The sequence below is a fragment of the Sceloporus occidentalis genome, unplaced genomic scaffold (assembly GCF_023333645.1).
Source record: "Sceloporus occidentalis isolate IW3139 unplaced genomic scaffold, rSceOcc1.0.p SCAF_26, whole genome shotgun sequence".
Lineage (NCBI taxonomy): Eukaryota > Metazoa > Chordata > Lepidosauria > Squamata > Phrynosomatidae > Sceloporus > Sceloporus occidentalis.
The window spans coordinates 6,892,064-6,912,187 of NW_028317006.1; the positions used below are offsets into that span (position 1 = coordinate 6,892,064).

The 20,124-nt window shown below is 40.4% G+C and overlaps 1 protein-coding gene across 1 annotated transcript; it reads right to left on the bottom strand.

Annotated features, from left to right (window-relative positions):
* Window positions 1-644: 644 nt before the first annotated feature.
* LOC149300065 (dipeptidyl peptidase 8-like) lies at window positions 645-20,107 on the bottom strand. The gene is made up of 20 exons (XM_089485592.1): window positions 20,052-20,107; window positions 19,328-19,597; window positions 17,546-17,658; window positions 16,737-16,910; window positions 15,457-15,625; window positions 14,480-14,590; window positions 13,816-13,944; window positions 13,461-13,522; window positions 10,594-10,694; window positions 9,956-10,133; window positions 9,284-9,443; window positions 5,873-5,952; window positions 5,145-5,297; window positions 4,472-4,607; window positions 4,169-4,314; window positions 2,495-2,641; window positions 2,110-2,262; window positions 1,492-1,634; window positions 867-978; window positions 645-767 (listed from the first exon to the last, which is right to left on the bottom strand). Exons 1-20 carry the CDS (start codon window positions 20,056-20,058, stop codon window positions 645-647), a joined length of 2,667 nt encoding a protein of 888 aa, XP_089341718.1. The 5' UTR covers window positions 20,059-20,107.
* Window positions 20,108-20,124: the final 17 nt, after the last annotated feature.

Genomic DNA, 20,124 nt, shown 5'->3' on the forward strand with positions numbered 1-20,124 from the left:
GTTTAAATGATTTCCCCAAAAAGCAAGGCACCCTGTGGAGCTTAAGGATGTGAGAAAATCAAGGGGAAGGAGAGCGGAGCCATCTGACGCTTCAGTAGTTCAAGCACTGATACCCAATATGGTAGGAGTCAAGAAGTCGGAGAACATAGAGGTGAATCCGGAAAGGCACTCCAAAACGTGCTCTGTAAATGATGACGTTTCAGCTGCATTACAATAAGGGTGTGTGTGTGTTTATACTGAATATTTAACAGAGAGGTGAAAAGGTTTCTCAAATCTTCTTTCCATTTCTCTAAGGTATATAGATTTCTAATGTTATTATAACTTGTATTATGAAGTTTATATGAATGTCACTGGCCAAAGAAGATCTGACTGTTCACGAGATACCTCCCATCAAAGTGGTAAGGTACCGAAGCATTTAATTCTGTGATATAGTGCTGTGATACAAACACATTAATTCTAATGGCCAAGGAAAGACCGTTGGAATATCTTTGTAGTACTGTATGAATGTATTACAGGCCTGGTTAATTCTCTTCTGATGGCGGACCAGGGAACAGGCGATGTACGTGAAATCAGCAGGTGTTCAAAACTGCAGGCAACGAGGAGGCTTCAACTCTCATCCATCCTAACTGCCGCTAAGCATTAGCTCACAAGGCTTTAGTGACTGCTATCCGGGAGCCCAGGTTTTCCTGCAGGTAGTACAGGAGATGCAGTTCATAATGTTCTCCTGATTCAGGGACCCGGATGCTGTGCCGTTCCTGAGGATATATCTGTAGGCAAATAATTGAAGTAAATAAAACACAAACTAAGAAGCTTTCAGGGGATCAGTGATGCAATGTTGGTGTGCATACAGTTGGCAGAGCTCTCACCTGAAGGTCGTACGGCTTCCCACTGCGTACCAGAAAGCTTAGTAGGATGCTTGTGTGAGCAAAATGTACGTTCTCATCCAGGAACCCATGTAAGAGAAGCAATCTGTTGGGCCTGTGAAAGACAGAGCAAGTCAGAAAACGATACAGAATTGTAAAAGATGGAAATCCACCTAACAATTCTTAACAATAGATCTGCAGTTACGTATGGCCAGTGTATCAGCTAAGTCTGCAATGTTTGAGAATTGGAATGCATTATCTAAATACGAAACCTCAGCAGTATTGGCCTATGATGTTTAACATTATTGACTGAGGATTTGAAGTGACATGTAAATTATTTATGGATTTTTATAGCACCATCATATTCTGAAGCCCTGTACAAATCTAAGAGGATATTGGAATCAGAGAATGAATGATATTTTGCCTGGGGTGCTAAGCATGAATAATGGTTCAGAAGCTCTTAATACAAGGCTTAATAAGTTAGCCTGAACCAGCAATGTAATGGAGATTAAAAACTGGTTGCCAATGAACGAACATGTATTTATTTTAGCAGAAGAAACTGTTAACGTGATTACACTGTCGCGTATAATCAGCAGCAAGTATTATTATTCAGAGTCTTGACACTTACTCAGAAGGGAACTTTTCAGCCTGCATTGCCACAGAGCCCAAGTAGTAGCCATGCTCATTCTGGTCTGGATGTCCCATGTACCGCTCAGTGTACCCCGTATCGTAAAAGATCCACAGAGTCACAGGCGCTCCAGCTATTGCAACCTGAATCAGAGGCGAGGACATTAACACTCAGGAAGATAGTTACAAGCAATGAAGGGGCAGAAGTGACAAAAGAACACAACACAAAAACAGAAGTGGGTTTGTGGAGTTGAGGAACAAAAGCATGAGTAAGACCAGAAAGGATGGAAACATTAAGTTGTATAAAACCAAGGGAAAAACGGCTAAATCAGAACTCATTCGCATCTCACTAGTCAGACTGTTTCTCCAGTGATCACTAAGTGGAAAACACCTTTATAATTACTTTGGGAACTTGGCCCAATAACGAGACTTCCAAAGCTATGAATACAGTGGAATATGCCTAGCAGATGGAGAATAGAAATGTTCACATGGGTGGCTAAACAAGAAGAGGGTGGGCGATCAGGAAATACTTTTTCCTCCAGCAATACAGAGATGAGGTCTGCTTTGGAAGATAATTTCACAGATATTGCACTTCTGTATGGTCCATGTGGCTACTTACCCTGAATACATCGGGTCTCTGTACTAATGCCATGAGGGACAGGTAACCTCCATAAGACCATCCATGGACACCCACCCGATCCAGATCTATAAAATTGTATTTAGTAGCCAAATATTGCAGTCCCTCCACTTGATCATCTATCTCAACTTGACCCTGTGGTTTGAGAGCAGAAAAAAAGATTCACCAATTCTGTGAAATATTGATAATTCAAATAATCAAGACAACAGCAGCCTCAAGATAAGTACGTTCTATCAAAAAACAAAAACAGAACCAAACCAAAACTAAAAAAAGTGCCTGTCCTTATCATGGATGATGCAAAGAACAGTGGGGAGTTATATCATTAATATATAAACCAGTTATTTTTTTTCCCTTTTCTCTGCCTTACCATCTTGTATTTGAAAGCTCCTTCAAACTTCAGCCCACGATGACAAGAGCCCCTGTTGTCAATGACAACTACTACATATCCAAGCGATGCTAGTGTGTTCAGTCGGAAGTACTTCATTCCTTTAAAGCGATTGTTAACTAGCTGCACCTGTAGGAAAGGAGGTTCTCTCATTTAGTCCTTCATTGCCATCTTTTATTATTAAGTACTTGTGCACATACACACACACAGTACTGTGAAAAAAAATTTGCCCCTTCCAGATTTTCAATATTTGCCACAATTAAATGATTTAGATCAAGCTCATTTTAACATTAGACAAAGATGACCCGAGAAAACACAAAATGCCATTTTTAAATGATGATTTCACGAATAGAAGGAAAAGATATCCATTCCTAGCCATCCCTGTGTAACAAAGTAATTGCCCCCTTAATCAACAAATTAACTAGATTTAATTGATAATTGGGTTAAATTTCACTAAACACACCCAGACATGATTAATGTCAGCCCTGATGAATATAAACGTCAATTAAATAGAACCTGTCTTGCGAAACGGGCTAAAAAACATCTCAAAAGGCAGCAAATGATGCCATGAACCAAAGAAATTCAAAAACAGTTGCAAAACAAAGTCATTAACATCTATCAGTTTGAGAAGGGTGACAAAGCCATTCTAAGGCTCTGGGATTCCAGTAAACCACAATGAGAGCCATTATCTACAAAATAGAGAAACTTGGAACAGTGGTGAACCTTCCCAGGAGAGAACGACCTACCAAAATTCCTCCAAGAGCCCATCTACAACTAATCCAGGACGTTACAAAAGAACCCAGACTAACATGGACCTTACTTGCCCAAGGTCAGTGTTCATGATTCCACAATAAGAAACATCCATGGGAGCAAAAATCACATCCGTGGGAGAGAGTTGCAAGGTGAAAACCACTCCAGGCCAATAAGAACACAAAGGATTGTCTCACATTTTCCAAAAAACATCAATGACTCCCAAGACTTTTGGGATAATATTCGGTGGGCTAATGAGTCACAAGTGGAACTTTTTAGAAGACATGGGTCCCGTTTCATCTGGCATAAAGTGAAAAGAACATTCCACAATAAGAGCATCATATCAACAGTTCAAACGAGGAGGTAGTGTGATGGTCTGGGGCAGCTTCAGGATGTGGGCAACTTGCCATAATGGATGGAACCATGAATTCTGCTCTCTACCAGTTGGGTTATGCAGAGGGACAGTGATCCGAAGCACACAAGCAAGTGCACCTCTTAAAGTTGAATCTGATTGAGATGATGTAGCATGAAGGTAGTTCATGGACAAAAGCCCTCCAATGTGGCTGAATTAAAACAATTCTGCCAAGACCCAAAATTCCTCCACAGCAATGTAAAAGACTGATTGCTAGTCATCGCAAATGTTTAATTGCAGTTGCTGTCGCCAAGGGTGGCACAACAAGTTATTAGTAGCAATTATTTTTTCACATGGGTCATCTAGGTTCTGATTAACCTTTTACCTTCAATACATGAAATGATTATGTAAAAGTTGCATTTTGTGTTTTCACACAATTGTGCAGTGACAGTCTTTTATTGAATTTATATAACAAATGCCATAACCATTACTCAACCCTTAAACAGCGCATAAGCAAAATAGGTTTAATAGGAAAATTATTTTCAAGATCTTACCTGTGGGCCCCCATAAATAAAGAGCACAGTAGGGTATTTTTTGCCAGGTTGCAAATGATGAGGTTTGTACATCATCCCATACAAGGTGTAGCCTGTGCGACTAGGGAATGAGAATATCTCCGGGGCAATGTAACCTGGAAGTGCTCCTAAAAAAAAAAAAAAAAAAGAAAATTTAGAAAGGGGGCAGTTTAAAGTAAGATGTCACATTGCCTACAGGTTCACAAATCTATATAAGGGTTAACATCTATGTAACTAGTTCTCACTTTTCCTCATAACAAATATTGATCAAATAGCCTGGCCCACCTGGTGATTCCAAAAGTGTGGCCCAAAATTCTTTGCCTCTCTGTGTCAGGTCTGATCCAGAGCCTGTGAGACGGAAAAGATGCACAGAGTGGGGAAGAGTCTGACTGCTATACCTGCTGATGAACATGTCGCAATGCTGAGGAAGAAAAAGCCAAAGAACATCATTTTAGTGTGCTTTCTCGGTCAATCATTCACGTTACAAACACTCAGAAAAATAAATGCTTGCAAGTTCTGCAACTACGGAACTACTACTATTAAACAAAAAATAAATATGGATAGGCAGATACTATTTATATAGTTTTTTTTATACTATTTTATAGTCGACACACATCTAGGGCTGCCGAGTTATTCAGATTTACATTTTACACCTCAGGCTAAGCCATTTTTTTATGTTGTTATCTAGCTCAAAAAAAAAACAAAATAAAAAAAAAAAAGCTATTTTCTACTAGCAATTAACTGAGAAAAGGAATGGAATGCAAGAATCAGGGATAATTCTGAATGAATTGGGGTCCACTTAACACCCAGGTCTTAAGTAGTATGAAGGATGAGAAACATTCATGCACCACCTACTTGTATGACAAGCTCCTAAATGGATTTATTTCTTCGATATAGCTTCACAATTTGCTCTAAGGTTTCTGTGGTAAATGTACACATTCACAATAAAAATGTTTACCTGGCTGACACAACAAGAATGAGAGTATCCCAGGTCTGTGAGCCTGGTCACCTCTCCAGGTGTCTCGTAGTTGGCGACATACAAGTGATGCTCCAGAGGGGTGTCTTTTGTGGCCTCAAAAAACACCAATTTATTAATTTCATCCACTCGGATCTGGAGGATAAAAGTTGAAACATTAAATTTGAGATTCCAACAATCTATTGTAGCAACAATAAATCCAGCGTAGACACAATCAGCAGGGTAGTAGAGTTTAGCAAGCTCCTCTTTGTGTTAAAGGGGCAATCCAGTCCCCATTATTTAATGCATACTGCATTTTAGGAAGGAAAAAACCTGCAGTGCCTGCACTGCTCAACTCACCAGTATGCATATTTTATTCCCAATCATTTTAATGGGGGTTCAAGTCTAATGTATGCGAGTTTAGCTGGCATGCAAAGTAGCACTCGAGCAGGCAACATGCTAAAGCATGCATCCTGTACCCACAATTCAGGAACACCAATCTGCATTCCGTATAATGCATTGGAGTGCACAATGGCTTTTAATATGCATTTATTTTAAAATTGTGTGTGGTGATGTTTCTTAAAAGCATTAGCACAGGATCTCATGATTGTATACACATTCAATCCTGCGTAGCCATGCCTTGGCTATATATCAATATTCGCTCAGTGGTGCAAAAGGGCTTTGTTTGCCAAAAAAAAAAAAAAGGATAAGGATAAGGTAACCAAGCTTACATTAGATCCATGCCGGCCAAGAACTTCCCATTCTCCGCTGGTGACTGCCACCTCATCTTTTATGGGACAACGAAAGTCACCTAAAAACACATTTCAAAAAACAGGAGTATGGCGGTGACATCTCAGTTAAAAGAGGGAGCCTTGAAGCACACAGCTACACCTTACCAAGATAAATCTGCACAGAAAAGCAATCCAAATATGGCCAACACCATAAATATCCTACCTTGATAGACCAAACTTTGCACAGGTCCCTACGGGTTCAGTGAAATACACTTTAAGACTCATATGGTGAGAGATAAATAAAAGTAGGGCTGAAACAACTAATCGATAAAATCGATAATAATCGATAATGAAAATCGTTGTCAACGATGTTCATTATCGATTAGGTGAATCGATTTTTATCGATTATAAAAAGAGGTTTTTTTCAGAGTAAATGCTCTGAAAAACTCCTCTCTTTATATAATCCGACCTCAAACAGAGATCGGATTATAACACTAGAATCCAGATCCCCGGCAACGCTGCAGGGGACCTGGATTCCCCTCACTGTCGGCCGGTCTCTCACTTCCGTCTCTCTCCCCCCTCCCATACACCGCTCTGCCTCTCTCCCGACTCCGTTACTGACAGTATGGGAGGAGGAGGCAGAGTGGAGTATGGGAGGAGGAGGCAGAGTGGAGTATGGGAGGAGGAGGCAGAGTCGAGTATGGGAGGAGGAGGCAGAGTCGAGTATGGGAGGAGGAGGCAGAGTCGAGTATGGGAGGAGGAGGCAGAGTCGAGTATGGGAGGAGGAGGCAGAGTCGAGTATGGGAGGAGGAGGCAGAGTCGAGTATGGGAGGAGGAGGCAGAGTCGAGTATGGGAGGAGGAGGCAGAGTCGAGTATGGGAGGAGGAGGCAGAGTCGAGTATGGGAGGAGGAGGCAGAGTCGAGTATGGGAGGAGGAGGCAGAGTCGAGTATGGGAGGAGGAGGCAGAGTCGAGTATGGGAGGAGGCAGAGTCGAGTATGGGAGGAGGCAGAGTCGAGTATGGGAGGGGGAGGAGGCAGAGTCGAGTATGGGAGGGGGAGGAGGCAGAATGGTGTATGGGAGGGGGGGAGGAGGCAGAGTGGAGCATGGGAGGGGGAGGAGGCAGAGTGGAGTATGGGAGGGGGAGGAGCCAGAGTGGAGTATGGGAGGGGCCAGAGTGGAGTATGGGAGGGGGAGGAGCCAGAGTGGAGTATGAGAGGGGGAGGAGCCAGAGTAGAGTATGAGGGGGAGGAGCCAGATTGGTGTATGGGAGGGGGAGGAGCCAGAGTGGTGTATGGGTGAGTTATAGTGGTGTATGGGGGGGGGGATTATGAATTTCAGGGCATATAGGGGGTATAAGGCATATCGATATTAGGCATATCAGGGGGGCATAAAACATATCTGGGGGTAAAAGGTATATCAGGGGGCTCAGTTGCATATCACTGGCATATAAGGAGTATAAGGCATATCGGGGGCACAGTGGAATCTAGCATATAAGAGGTATAAGGCATATATGGGGGCAGAGTGGCAAGCTGGGGGTCAGATGTGCATAACTGGGGGCAGTTTGGTAAATAAAAAAATATAAACAAGGCTTTTTTCTCATAGTTTTTATTAAATATGAAAAATAGTTAACATATGAATTAATATTAACTAATAACTGTATTAAAACCTAGTTTGAGAAACACTGTGTTTGGGTTCTTGTAGCTTTTATTATTATGTCAGTAAAATAAAAAGGTGAATAGAGAGAGGCCATTGCAATAAAGAGATGAAAGTGTAAATTGTACGTTTTTTATTACATTATTTTAAATTGAAAAAAAATGCATTTTTTTATCCGATTAATCGAAAAAATAATCGGCCAACTAATCGATTATTAAAATAATCGTTAGTTGCAGCCCTAAATATAAGCATCTTTATATAGGTCTCTCAGAATATGACAAACGACCCAAACGCACAGAACTCAAATTAAGACTTCCGACACTAAATGAAACCATGAATCAGTTAAATCATAAGATCTGATAGCTTTCAAATTCATCATACTTAAATTAGAAGTAGCCATCTTCTGAAACCATAAGGAACATAAAAAAACAGCCCAACCCAATAACATCTAAAACTCGATATTTCCAAAATAATCCAATGTGAAAAAATGTAAAGAGTAAATCCCTAAATACTCCTACTGAAATTAAATCACTTAATTGTATGCCATCACAGCAAAACACATCCATAACATACATACATGCATGCATATTCGTTACTGCAAAAATCTACTATAACATAAGGTTCCTGGTGAAGGGCATGATTCCAGTCCGTTATGTCAAATACCCTATTTCAGACTGAAAGTAAACTTAACATAAGGTGTAAGTAGGATTATCCCACCCTTACGTCAAACCAGGGCTCAACAAACCCCGGGCGCCAGCTCAACTAGAAATCACCTCCTGGCTTCCAGGGTCTTGCAGGAAAAGGAGGCAGCTCTAGACAGGGCTGCCATTGGGAATCCAGGTCTCCCTGCTTGGCTGAGATAAAACGGGCCCATGTAACGCGGACTAGGTGACCCCAAAGTAGTAAAAAAACTGTCTCCTACATTTTGTGGCTGGCTCACAGATCCAAATCAAATTTGTCGACCCCTGCCTTAACTTTGAAAGTTTAGATATGGTAACACCAGGCTGGGTAGAGCTCTATTTTGGGGGCTGAAAAAATTCATAGCTTTCGTTTTTGGGGAACTAAAAATAAACATTACCCAGTCCTTATTTTTTTTCTGCTTATATCGAAAGAGGTTTGTACCTAAATAAGATAAAACTCTTTATGTACCGTCAAAAACAATTTCTGCCCATCTAATCTATTCCAGCACAGAGAAGAATTCTTGAATTCAATAGTTCTTGTATCACTGCATGAAGGCTGCGTGGGACAATTTTCCAGATGTCACACTAAATCAGCGGCAGCTGTGTGCGTGTAATTGGATTGAGCCTAGTCAAGGCGGTGCACTTTATTTTGGCTGCATGGAGTAGGGACAACAAGAACTCAGAAAACAATCTATCGCCTTAAAATACGGATGGATTTTTTTTTCTTTTATGGACAGCATAACTGCATTTAAAGTGGTCTCCAGCTCTGGAATACCGGCAATAAATACCACTACTATAATTAACCATACTAGAATGTGCATACTAATATACATTTTCTATTTTCCATTTACTTAACTCTGCTTGTAATCCTTGTTTCAGAGAGCTTTAGTTCCTTGGAAAAAAAGGTGAAGGGCAACTATAGTTGGTCACCAATATTTTACCCCAGAATGTAATAACTATAAACACCATACTAATCACTTACAGTGCTTATAGTTTACAGTGCTTATAACTCTACATTATTACCGTGTATTATAACGCTTGCACCGCTCCCCTACAAGATGGGGCAGTTAACTTACCAAGTCCCAGCAGGTCAGCTCCCCCCTTCCCCGTGCCACCAGTTCTCAACACGCTGGTAATCCTGTAAAGGTGCCGGAAACCAGTCTTGCACTCAGAGGCAAAGAGGAATTGTATCTCATCTTCCCGAGTTTGGGGAAAGAAGTGCAGGATATCATGAATCTGAAGGACAAACGGTTATCGCACATCAATAAAATGCTGATTTTGGCAGCATATATCGTAGAACAGGGAGCTGCATCCCGTTCTAGTCAGTCAACACAAACTTAGTCAGTGACAAGTTAAATAATAGCGTTTAGGAAACACTCAATGTATGGCCTGTACAAAAAGTTACAGTGCCCCTATGAACTTTTTTCACCCGTACGCATGTGCAACTGAAGTAGAAATTAGTTGACTGGTGGTTCAAACATTCTTCCGACTAAAAAGGTCCTCTTTAGGCTTGCATTCAAGTTTAGATGGCGGCTATACATACTTTCTGTATACACATATACTGTAGACTTGCAGATATACTAATTTCTGTGCTCTAAATCCTATTCATCTTTTTCTTTTAGAAATATCAATCAATTATTAGCCAATATTTAAAACGATACAAGATAAAGCAACATTTACTATATAATCCAACACAACCATTTTAGACAGAAAATATGGCTTAAGGTCTTGCTGCATATTTTCCTTACATTTATCCAAACGTCTGTCGTCTCTTCGTATATAACAAGTGGTGTTGCGCAGTCTGCCAAGGAGTCAAACAGAAGTGGGTTATCAGGAGAAGCTTCATAGGGACTGATGAATAGCGCAGGAGGGATGAGAACAATCTGCAGACGCGTTTGTGGGCGATCAAGCAAAATGGCCCAAACACTGAAACGAAGGATACCATTAGTGGAAGGAACATTTCCTAATGATTTGCAATCTCTTTTGGGAGAACCTTCTATACTTGGGGAATACACAAGTTGTTTTCCAAGTGGCCTACCTCTTGCCGGAAACATTTTTTGGCTGCAAAGTATAGCCACTAACTCCCCTGGATGTACCTATATCAGTATTTTAGTGTAACTGCCTGCAATGATCGCATTACTTAAAACACAATTTAAAAAAAAAAAAACATGAGGCTGCACATACATACAGGAAAGGTTTTCATTTCTTTCAATGCAACCTAAGACCCACCTGCCTAGTATAAGTTGTCAAAATAAGTATGTTTAATTTGTACTGTGCAATTGTATTCCATTAGTATGCTCAGCAGGAGGCCTAAACAAATTGCCATAAATACATGAAAAAAATTATACAAAAATACACGCACTCTCTATATTCCAGAGATACTCACTAATTCCCATCGGGTGTCCATCCAGCCCTCACAATATATTCAGTGCTTCCAAATAGCACTTCAAACGGCTGCTGGAGTTCTTTGTCCTTGACATCCAATACCTTAGAAGGAAAAGGTAGGCCATTTATTTGTGTGCACAATAGGGCTGCAACTAACGATTATTTTAATAATCGATTAGTTGGCCGATTATTTTTTTGATTAATCCATTAATCGGATAAAAAATGCAATTTTTTTTAATTTAAAATAATGTAATAAAAAACGTACAATTTACACTTTCATCTCTATTTAGGGATTTACTCTTTACATTTTTTCACATTGGATTATTTTGGAAATATCGAGTTTTAGATGTTATTGGGTTGGGCTGTTTTTTTATGTTCCTTATGGTTTCAGAAGATGGCTACTTCTAATTTAAGTATGATGAATTTGAAAGCTATCAGATCTTATGATTTAACTGATTCATGGTTTCATTTAGTGTCGGAAGTCTTAATTTGAGTTCTGTGCGTTTGGGTCGTTTGTCATATTCTGAGAGACCTATATAAAGATGCTTATATTTAGGGCTGCAACTAACGATTATTTTAATAATCGATTAGTTGGCCGATTATTTTTTCGATTAATCGGATAAAAAAATGCATTTTTTTTCAATTTAAAATAATGTAATAAAAAACGTACAATTTACACTTTCATCTCTTTATTGCAATGGCCTCTCGCTATTCACCTTATTTTACTGACATAATAATAAAAGCTACAAGAACCCAAACACAGTGTTTCTCAAACTAGGTTTTAATACAAAGTTATTAGTAAATATTAATTCATATGTTAACTATTTTTCATATTTAATAAAAACTGAGAAAAAAAGCCTTGTTTATATTTTCTTTTATTTACCAAACTGCCCCCAGTTATGTACATCTGACCCCCAGCTTGCCACTCTGGCCCATATATGCCTTATACCTCTTATATGCCAGATTCCACTGTGCCCCCTGATATGCCTTATACTCCTTATATGCCAGTGATATCCAACTGAGCCCCCTGATATACCTTTTACCCCCAGATATGTCTTATGCCCCCCTGATATGCCTTATAACTTCCAATATGCCACTCGCCCCCATTTATACCTTATACCTCCCTATATGCCACTGTGCACCCTGATATGCCACTCCGCTCCCCATAAATGCCCTGCACCACCCTGAAATTCTCCCTGATTCACCACTCTGCCTCCCCCAGATATGCCACTCTGAAATTCATTATACCCTCCATACACCACTATAACTCACCCATACACCACTCTGCCTCCTCCCCCCTCCCATACACCACTCTGCCTCCTCCCATACTCCACTCTGCCTCCTCCCCCCTCCCATACTCCACTCTGCCTCCTGTCAGCAACGGAGGTTCACAAGACACAAGGGAGCCGGGTAGAGAGGCAGAGTGGCGTATGGGAGGGGGAGGAGCCAGAGTGGTGTATGGGAGGGTGGCTCCCATACACCCCTCTGACTCCTCCCCCCTCCCATACACTGCTCTGCCTCTCTCCCGACTCCCTGGTATTTTGTGAACCTCCGTTGCTGACAGGCACTTTCACTGCAGCTTCATAGAAGCCTCAGTGTAAGTGAAGGACAGGAACGGAGGCTGTCTGTGCGATGCAGACCCCCACTGGCTGACAGAGAGGATGATCCTCTGCAGGAGACCTTGATTCTCTGTCAGCCGGAGGGGGTCTGCATCGCACAGACAGCCTCCGTTCCTGTCCTTCACTTACGCTGAGGCTTCTATGAAGCTGCAGTGAAAGTGCCTGTCAGCAACGGAGGTTCACAAAACACCAGGAAGTCGGGAGAGAGGCAGAGTGATGTATGGGAGGGGGGAGGAGTCAGAGGGGTGTATGGGAGGGGGGAGAGAGACGGAAGTGAGAGACCGGCCGACAGTGAGGGGAATCCAGGTCCCCTGCAGCGTTGCGGGGGATCTGGATTCTAGTGTTATAATCCGATCTCTGTTTGAGGTCGGATTATATAAGGATAAAATCAATAAAAATCGATTCGACTAATCGATAATGAAAATCGTTGACAACGATTTTCATTATCGATTTTATCGATTAGTTGTTTCAGCCCTAGTGCACAATAGGAAACACACTTTCCTGCTGCTGCTAATGCCCACTGGGCTTGATTTTCTGTACAAGAAAAGCATTGAGAATCAGAGTCTCTGTAGTCTCTGGATTTCTTGCAGACAATTGGCTTTTTAGCCCTACAAAATGCATCATATGCAAGAGACCCTCTGAGTCACTATACATTATGAACTTTTTCAGCAAAAAGCCAATATGTTCCTGCATAGTTATGTTAGTGACATTTCATTGCACAGAAGATGTGTCATGATTGACAGAATTACTTTCCAATAATTTCTAAGGTTGTATAATTACTTTTACGTATAGCATCACCCATTACCAAACCTTCGTTATGCCCTACTAGATTCTTCATGTAGCTTTCATAAGGATAACTGCTAAGTTACATAATAATAAGTGATAACGATCATTTCTAGCTAATAAAAAAACAATGTTAATTCATGGGTAATCTGTTAATATAGAAACACTATCTGATGATGCTGTAGGGTATTTTAAAACATGGTTTATCTGAAAGCAAAGAGGTAGAACAGGAGGCACACTACCCAAATGTAACAAATTGGTTGGAAAAAGAGGACAGAGTTAAAAAAAATAAAAAAAAATAAAAAAAATAATATGTGTTTTCTTAAAAGCAATTAAAATTTTATTTACCAATTACCCACTGCTTGTTTTGCAGTATAATATTTAATCAACAGCCAAAAAAGATTCTATATAAAAATGTCTTTGTACGCATGTGTCAAATATATGTATTACATCTATATAAACTCACCCTTCCCTCAGCATCCACAGTAATTTCAGAAAGTTTAAATGTCACTTTAGGGTTTGCAGTACCTGAAAGAGAAGAGTGTGTGAGAAATGTAATCTTTTTAAAGTAGAAAAAAACCTGATGTCAAAGTAAAGTAGTAAACTAAAGACCAATATCATTCTCGCAAATTGTGACTATTAGGCATATGATTTGCCATTTTCTAATTAACTTATCAATTATACTTGAATGTACTACAGCTTAGTAAACCTTTTACAAACCGGAGAGGTGAGACCCACAGCAGTAAAAGTTTTTATCATTAGTGCCACTAATTATTACATTGCTGCGCTCTGATTCACCGTTACAAAAAAGGAGAACTCACCCGCTTTGGGGTAACGGAAGGAGTCAGTTCTGCGTGTCTCCAGCATTGGGGATGTTACATGGATGATCTCGACCTCAGACTCGTCATTCTCCTCGTACAGGATGCGCAAAATCTGACCACCAGAGGCAGCTGTAAAAATAATAAGGTTGAGATTCTTTAGTCTTTCCCGATATTACTTTCTCTCTAAAATATTAAAAACATTCAGGTTTCAGCGCTGTACAAAATACTCGACTAGTTATCTCTAAATTGGTATAACCACCACCCTTCTGCTACCAACGCCTCTAGTCATGGAACTTTTCTTTACTTGCCATTAGTCACAAAATGCCATTTCAGTGACATATGCTTGATATCATCTTCTCAGAGGACAGAGCTCAATGTTTACACACAGAAATAGGCTCCTAGTTGTTTATTCACTTCTTTGGATATGAATAAAGTAATCACAGTAATATCAACTTTTGTCTAAGGAGTATTTTTTTTCCCCAACAAAAGCAAGCCAGATCTTTTGGAAACAGGCACAGTAGAACATTACATTTATTTCAGAAGACTACTGACATAGCTTCCCTTTAAACGCATCAGTGCACTTGCTGCTGGTTTGTTCTGTGACAGTCTGCGCAATGCAACACAGTGAAGGCATTTGAGCATTCAGCCAAGATGTTATTCTTACTTTTCTCATTACGGGGGCACCACCAATACCCGGTGTAACGATCAAACTCCTCCTGCAACACGAACGTCGCGACTCCCGCAGAGCGTGCGTCCTCCTCGACCCCGGCTGAGTCTATACGCAAAACACAGTTAATCAAGTCCATGTATGCATGTTTAATTTACTCAACACAGAGACAGCTCAGTCAGCTACTGTATTTCCACGTATGGCACTAATAAATCCCCCAAATACTCATCGGACCTCCATAGTAGCTCTCTAGTATATCTATTAAGACATTAGTTCAGTAGTTAATCATGTGGCTTATTTATCTAGTAGATAATACAACAATCATTCATTCCTGACAAGTACAAGTTTTTGATCAAAGTTTGGTAATCCCTGCAATTAAAATATAATGTATTTAATTTCAATTAAAGGGAAGCAGCTCAGTACATCAGAGCTATATGGTTAATTAGACAAGGTTTATGATTTCTTACTAGTTTTGAGAAATTTGTCTCGGACAGTCACATCAGCAGTTACGTGTCTGTACATACACAGCCCACTAGAACTTCACGCATCATAGTAAAAAGAAAACTTTGCTGTAGAAACTGGTATATTAGTTGCTTCCTCTTGGTGATCATCCTGTTAGTTTATTAGTACTCGACACACACTGTTTTTTTTAATTTTCCCATATTTTTTGTGGTGACTGTTCAAGTAAAGTGAAATATGCCAAGCAGAGTATGCTAGGGAACTTTAGCTGTGAGAAAATGACAAATTTTAGAGTATGCAATATTCAGTACACTTAGGTAGTTGTCTACTCTATAATGGGGGGGAGGGGTACCAAACTAAGTTTTTTTCATTGGGATAAAAATAAATATATCAGAAGTGCTCTTTATACATAACTCCTAAAGTGTCTTAAAAATCTAATCTAACCTGCCTCCACAAGTGCCAAGGGGCCCACTGAGGTCAGTGAAGCTCTGTAGTTTTGTGTCTGGCTGCCTCACCCTTGTGCACGAAGGTCAGCCTGCGTTCCTCCCCACGCTCAATGTTAGAAATCCATAGGTCGTTACTGTGTACAAAGGCAATCCAGGTCGGATCTCCAGGACAAAGGGAGGGATCCATGCGGATGTTGGGACAACTGCTCTCCAATAAGCGAGGCTGCAGTGGTTGCTTCTGTGGGGACACACATGGTCATTATTACAAACAGGTCACAGGGCATGAACATCAAATAAACAGGTGCACGACCCCCAACACTAATCAATGCCTAAAAGTTTTACATCAAATCGCATAAAATACAGTTTTTACAGATCCTATTATTAGTAACAAAATAAATGTAAATGTTTATGAGCAATTCTCCTTTTTTTTGGGATGATGTCACTATATCCCAATACTATTCTGTGCTAAGACACACAACATATGGCAGCTTTATTTATCGTCCAACATCAGTGCCTGACCTCACAAATACTCTACTGGATAAATGGGCAAACATTCCCACAGAAACGCTCCAAAATCTTGTTGAATTCTTCCCAGAAGAGTGGAAGCTGTTATAGCTGTAAACGGGGGGCGACTACATATTAATGTCTATGTATTTAGAATGTGATATTATCCCTATTGGTGTACTGTCCAGGTGTCCCAATACTTTTGTCCATATAGTGTACTTTCATTCATATAGTGTATTTTCTATATGGAACTTCCTCAGACACCAAAACTGTTCTACTATATGCAGTTCCCAAGATTACTACAGAAGAAGATTTAAACATCAACGGGATAGTTATACGGCTAAACATAAGACAAGGCCAAGGACCTATTAAGGTTCAAAGCCTTTACAGCAAGGAATATAGGCTGAACGGTTCTTGTCAGGTCTCAAATTGTTCTTTTTTTTCTAGGTTACTCTATTTATACCCTACTTTAACTGAATGCGGTTATAGAAAAGGCCATTGAGTGCTTACTCACATGATGACACCCAAACCATAAACATCTTCACTATGATAGACTGCTACATCGTGACACACCACCGTGGAGTACTTAAGTGACCCTACTGTTAAATTGTACCTCACTTACCCCTTTCCCCATTGTCCAGGCGACATGATTCCTTTTTTCCCCCTACCTGCTACCTTTTTCAGCTCTAATTCTTTTTTATACATTTACTGAATGGTTCCTGATAACCAACAACAGACTGCCCATTTTTAAACTTAAAATAGGTTGGGTAAAGGGCAACTAACTATAGCTACTTTCACAGTCCAGGCCACAAACTACGCAATAGTTTAGTTATGATTAGGCTCACCGTAAACCCGCGGGTGCCGCCATCCCGCACAGTGTAGATGGCACTGCCAGCCTGGAAGAGGAAGGTGCCACTCTCTGCATGGTAGTCAAAGGCAGAGATTCCCACAGTTCCAATGCGTTTCCTTTCCCTAAGAAGCTCTTCCTCACGAGAGTACATTCCATAATCTGGTGTTGCCTATGCACGTAACAGAAGACATAGTTGTCAACATACATTATATAAAGCATGAACCCAGGACAAACAGAACTATACAGTCTGAACAAAACAATGATTAGATAGGTTTGTAGCAAAACATGGTTCTTAGAAAAGGCTAATGATGATTGCCAGCACTGGGGAGAAAGACTTCAACGTATCCCCAATGGAAATATTCGCCAGGGTGTCCAGAAAAAATAAAGTTAAGGGACAAAATAAACACATACCAGAAAGAAAGTGCCTCGGAGCTTGTCCCATATGGTGCAAAACCTATACAAATGTACAGAAAAATAGCCAGAGATGATCTTACTTCTACGTGGTATAAAGTACTATAGGTGGTTTGCATTTGCTGGCAAGGAAATTATGTATATAGCTGTAAGTGCAACTGTGTGGATACTGACTAGTTTGAGAAAGATCCTTTTGGAGTAGAGGAAGCGGAAAACTCTTTTTGCCGATCTAAGGAATAATTCCAGCTTAAGGAACATTCTGCACGCTGCAAAGCAGAATTAATTGGTGCATGAATTGGCTTACATATAGAAAATGATATCTCCCAACTAATACACCTTCGTCTTTAGACATGTACTGCAACTATACGAGACCCGCCACATGGACCATCTCACCTGAAATGTATCCAGAAGTGGTTTCCAAGACAACATAAGTACAGCCCCCCTGTTGATGTTCTTTGGGATCTCTGAGTAGAACAAGGTGTTCTCCCGGTTCTCTCCGGACATTGCTGAAAAGACAAAATAGGAACCAGCTGACACATTTAAGCAAAAACTATGAAGATATGTGTTCTGCTGCACCATTCATGAAGATAAGGTTGTCAGCTCCAGGCCTGCCATATACTCTACCTACTTACACACACATATATATATAATATATATTATATATTATATATATACACACACATATATTTGTAGAATGTCAGCAGTGCATATAACCGTTCACTCTTATACTGGCCATATGCAGTTTGCTCGTACCAGCGAGGGTGGATTTAAATCAAAATGACAATACCAAATTATGTCTCACATTTTAATACACGATAGCCAAACATTTATCACACCTTTTTTACTGAACACGTAGAGGAAATAAAAATGCCCCTGAAACAATAAGGCTACAATCTGAAGTATTTCTTTAGATTTCCTTCACTTCCAACATATTTGGCTTTTCAGAATTGAAGCAAGGCTGTCAATTTTCAATTCTGGGTTTTATCGAGACTAACAGTAGCTCAACAGAATACTGCTGTACATGTTCACAGCATGAAACAGTGACAGTTATACTTATGTATGTTTATGTCAAAAAGTGGCAAAAGGGCACTGAAAGCAAAACAAAATACAAGCCTAAAACTAAAACACTCATACAGAAACAAGGTACGTCACACTTTGGACCTGCCTACTCGCGGTTACACGGGCTCGCTCATTTGCGTATGTCTGTTCTTTGAGACACAGCTTTAGAGCACAGCATAGGTTGAAATGCATGAGCCTTAGTATTCTACCTACAGATAGTAATTTAAATCACTCAGATCTCATCAGTCGCTCAGGATAGTAACTACTCTGTCTCATGCAAGTGAATCTTAAACAGAACCTAGGCAATGATTTTGTATGGTTATAGTGGGTGATGCCACCATGCAGCGGGACCTCCATCCTTACTCCAAGGCACCGTAAGCCCTAGTTATGGCTCAGACACTAAAGAATAATGTGTTATCATTCCAATGAACAACCTTTTCAGAGTGCAGATAATTTTTTTTTTTTTTACTGTTTTTGCACAAATATAGACTGCTGTTCAAAAGTTTAGGGGAAGGAAGTTTCTAGCTGTAACATTATGGCAAATGGGGTTTCAAATGATCAATTAGCCTTTTAAACAAACGTGGATACACTAACATAACATGCCATTGGAACACAGGAGTGATGGGAGTGATAAACGGCCTCTGTACGCCTATGAAGATATTCCATTAAAAATCAATTTCCAGCCACAATAGTCATTTACAACATCTGCACCGTATCTCTGATCCATTTCATGTTATTTTAATGGACACAATTTGCTTTTCTTTTAAATACAAGTACATTCCTAAGTGACCCCATACTTTTGAATGGCAGCATATATAGGCTTTTGGAACTAGAAACAAATCTAGGAGCCGAACTGATTAATTTTTTTTAGTAGTTATGAAAGGAAATATACCCATTTTGAATAGACAGTAGGTGTCAGGAGATCAATACAGTATAAAATGGTTTTCAACAGGGTTACATATTCACATAGCAATTAAATATGTTTTAATGATATCCAAATCAATATATTAAATTGTGGAATCATAATAGAGAGGATACTATAAACTACAGAAACCTGGTCTCCCAAGGGTCACGCATCACACTTACACAAGTAACCCCCCAAAAGTCCACACATACCCAAGTAGTACATGCGATCGGAGTGCGGGCTCTCGGGGTCATTCCTCTTAACAAACGTGAAGCTATGCGGTGCCTTGGCCATCATGAAGCCATGATACTTCCTGGTGTCCGCCAGCAGTTTTCGCATCTGACTCCATGAGTGACGTTCCACATAAAAAGGCTCTGGCGCAGCATCTGCTCCGTCGGGTTCTGCACTCCTACTGCCAGTCGCGGACTCGAATAACTCTACTCCGACCTGCTCAGTCTCCATAGCTGCTGCCATGTTGCATCCTGCAAAAAAAGGATTCGGTTACTGCGAATCAGAGTAATCATTCCATGACCCCGGCTGCAATACGTAGAAACATAAAATCAGGCGCTCATAATTTCAAGGCCACAAATACAGCTCTAAAGGGGCAAAATACCCTTTGAATGTATGCACGGGACGAGGTGCTGCCTAAATTGTTGGCGCTATATAAATAAAAGACCATAACACAGAAGAGGTTCCTATGAGGTAAAATAAGCAACCGAGCATTGACATTGTTATGCTAAGAAGTAATCGGTATAATACAGTCAACCTTAAGGTATCTTAAGATATCATGGTGTTTAGGAATCCCCAGCAACAACCGGTGCTTATGAACAGAACATAGCTCTTTTCTGTCTGCAGTGTTTCCACGTAGTGCAATGCCACTCCCAGGCCGCACATTATGCTAGCCTCCCCCACGAGCATCGAGCTCCTGGTCCTCACCTAGCATAGGGACCGAGGCAGGTACCGGCTCTCTCCCGGTTATGACTTGGATGGGGTCTCTCACAGCCTCAGA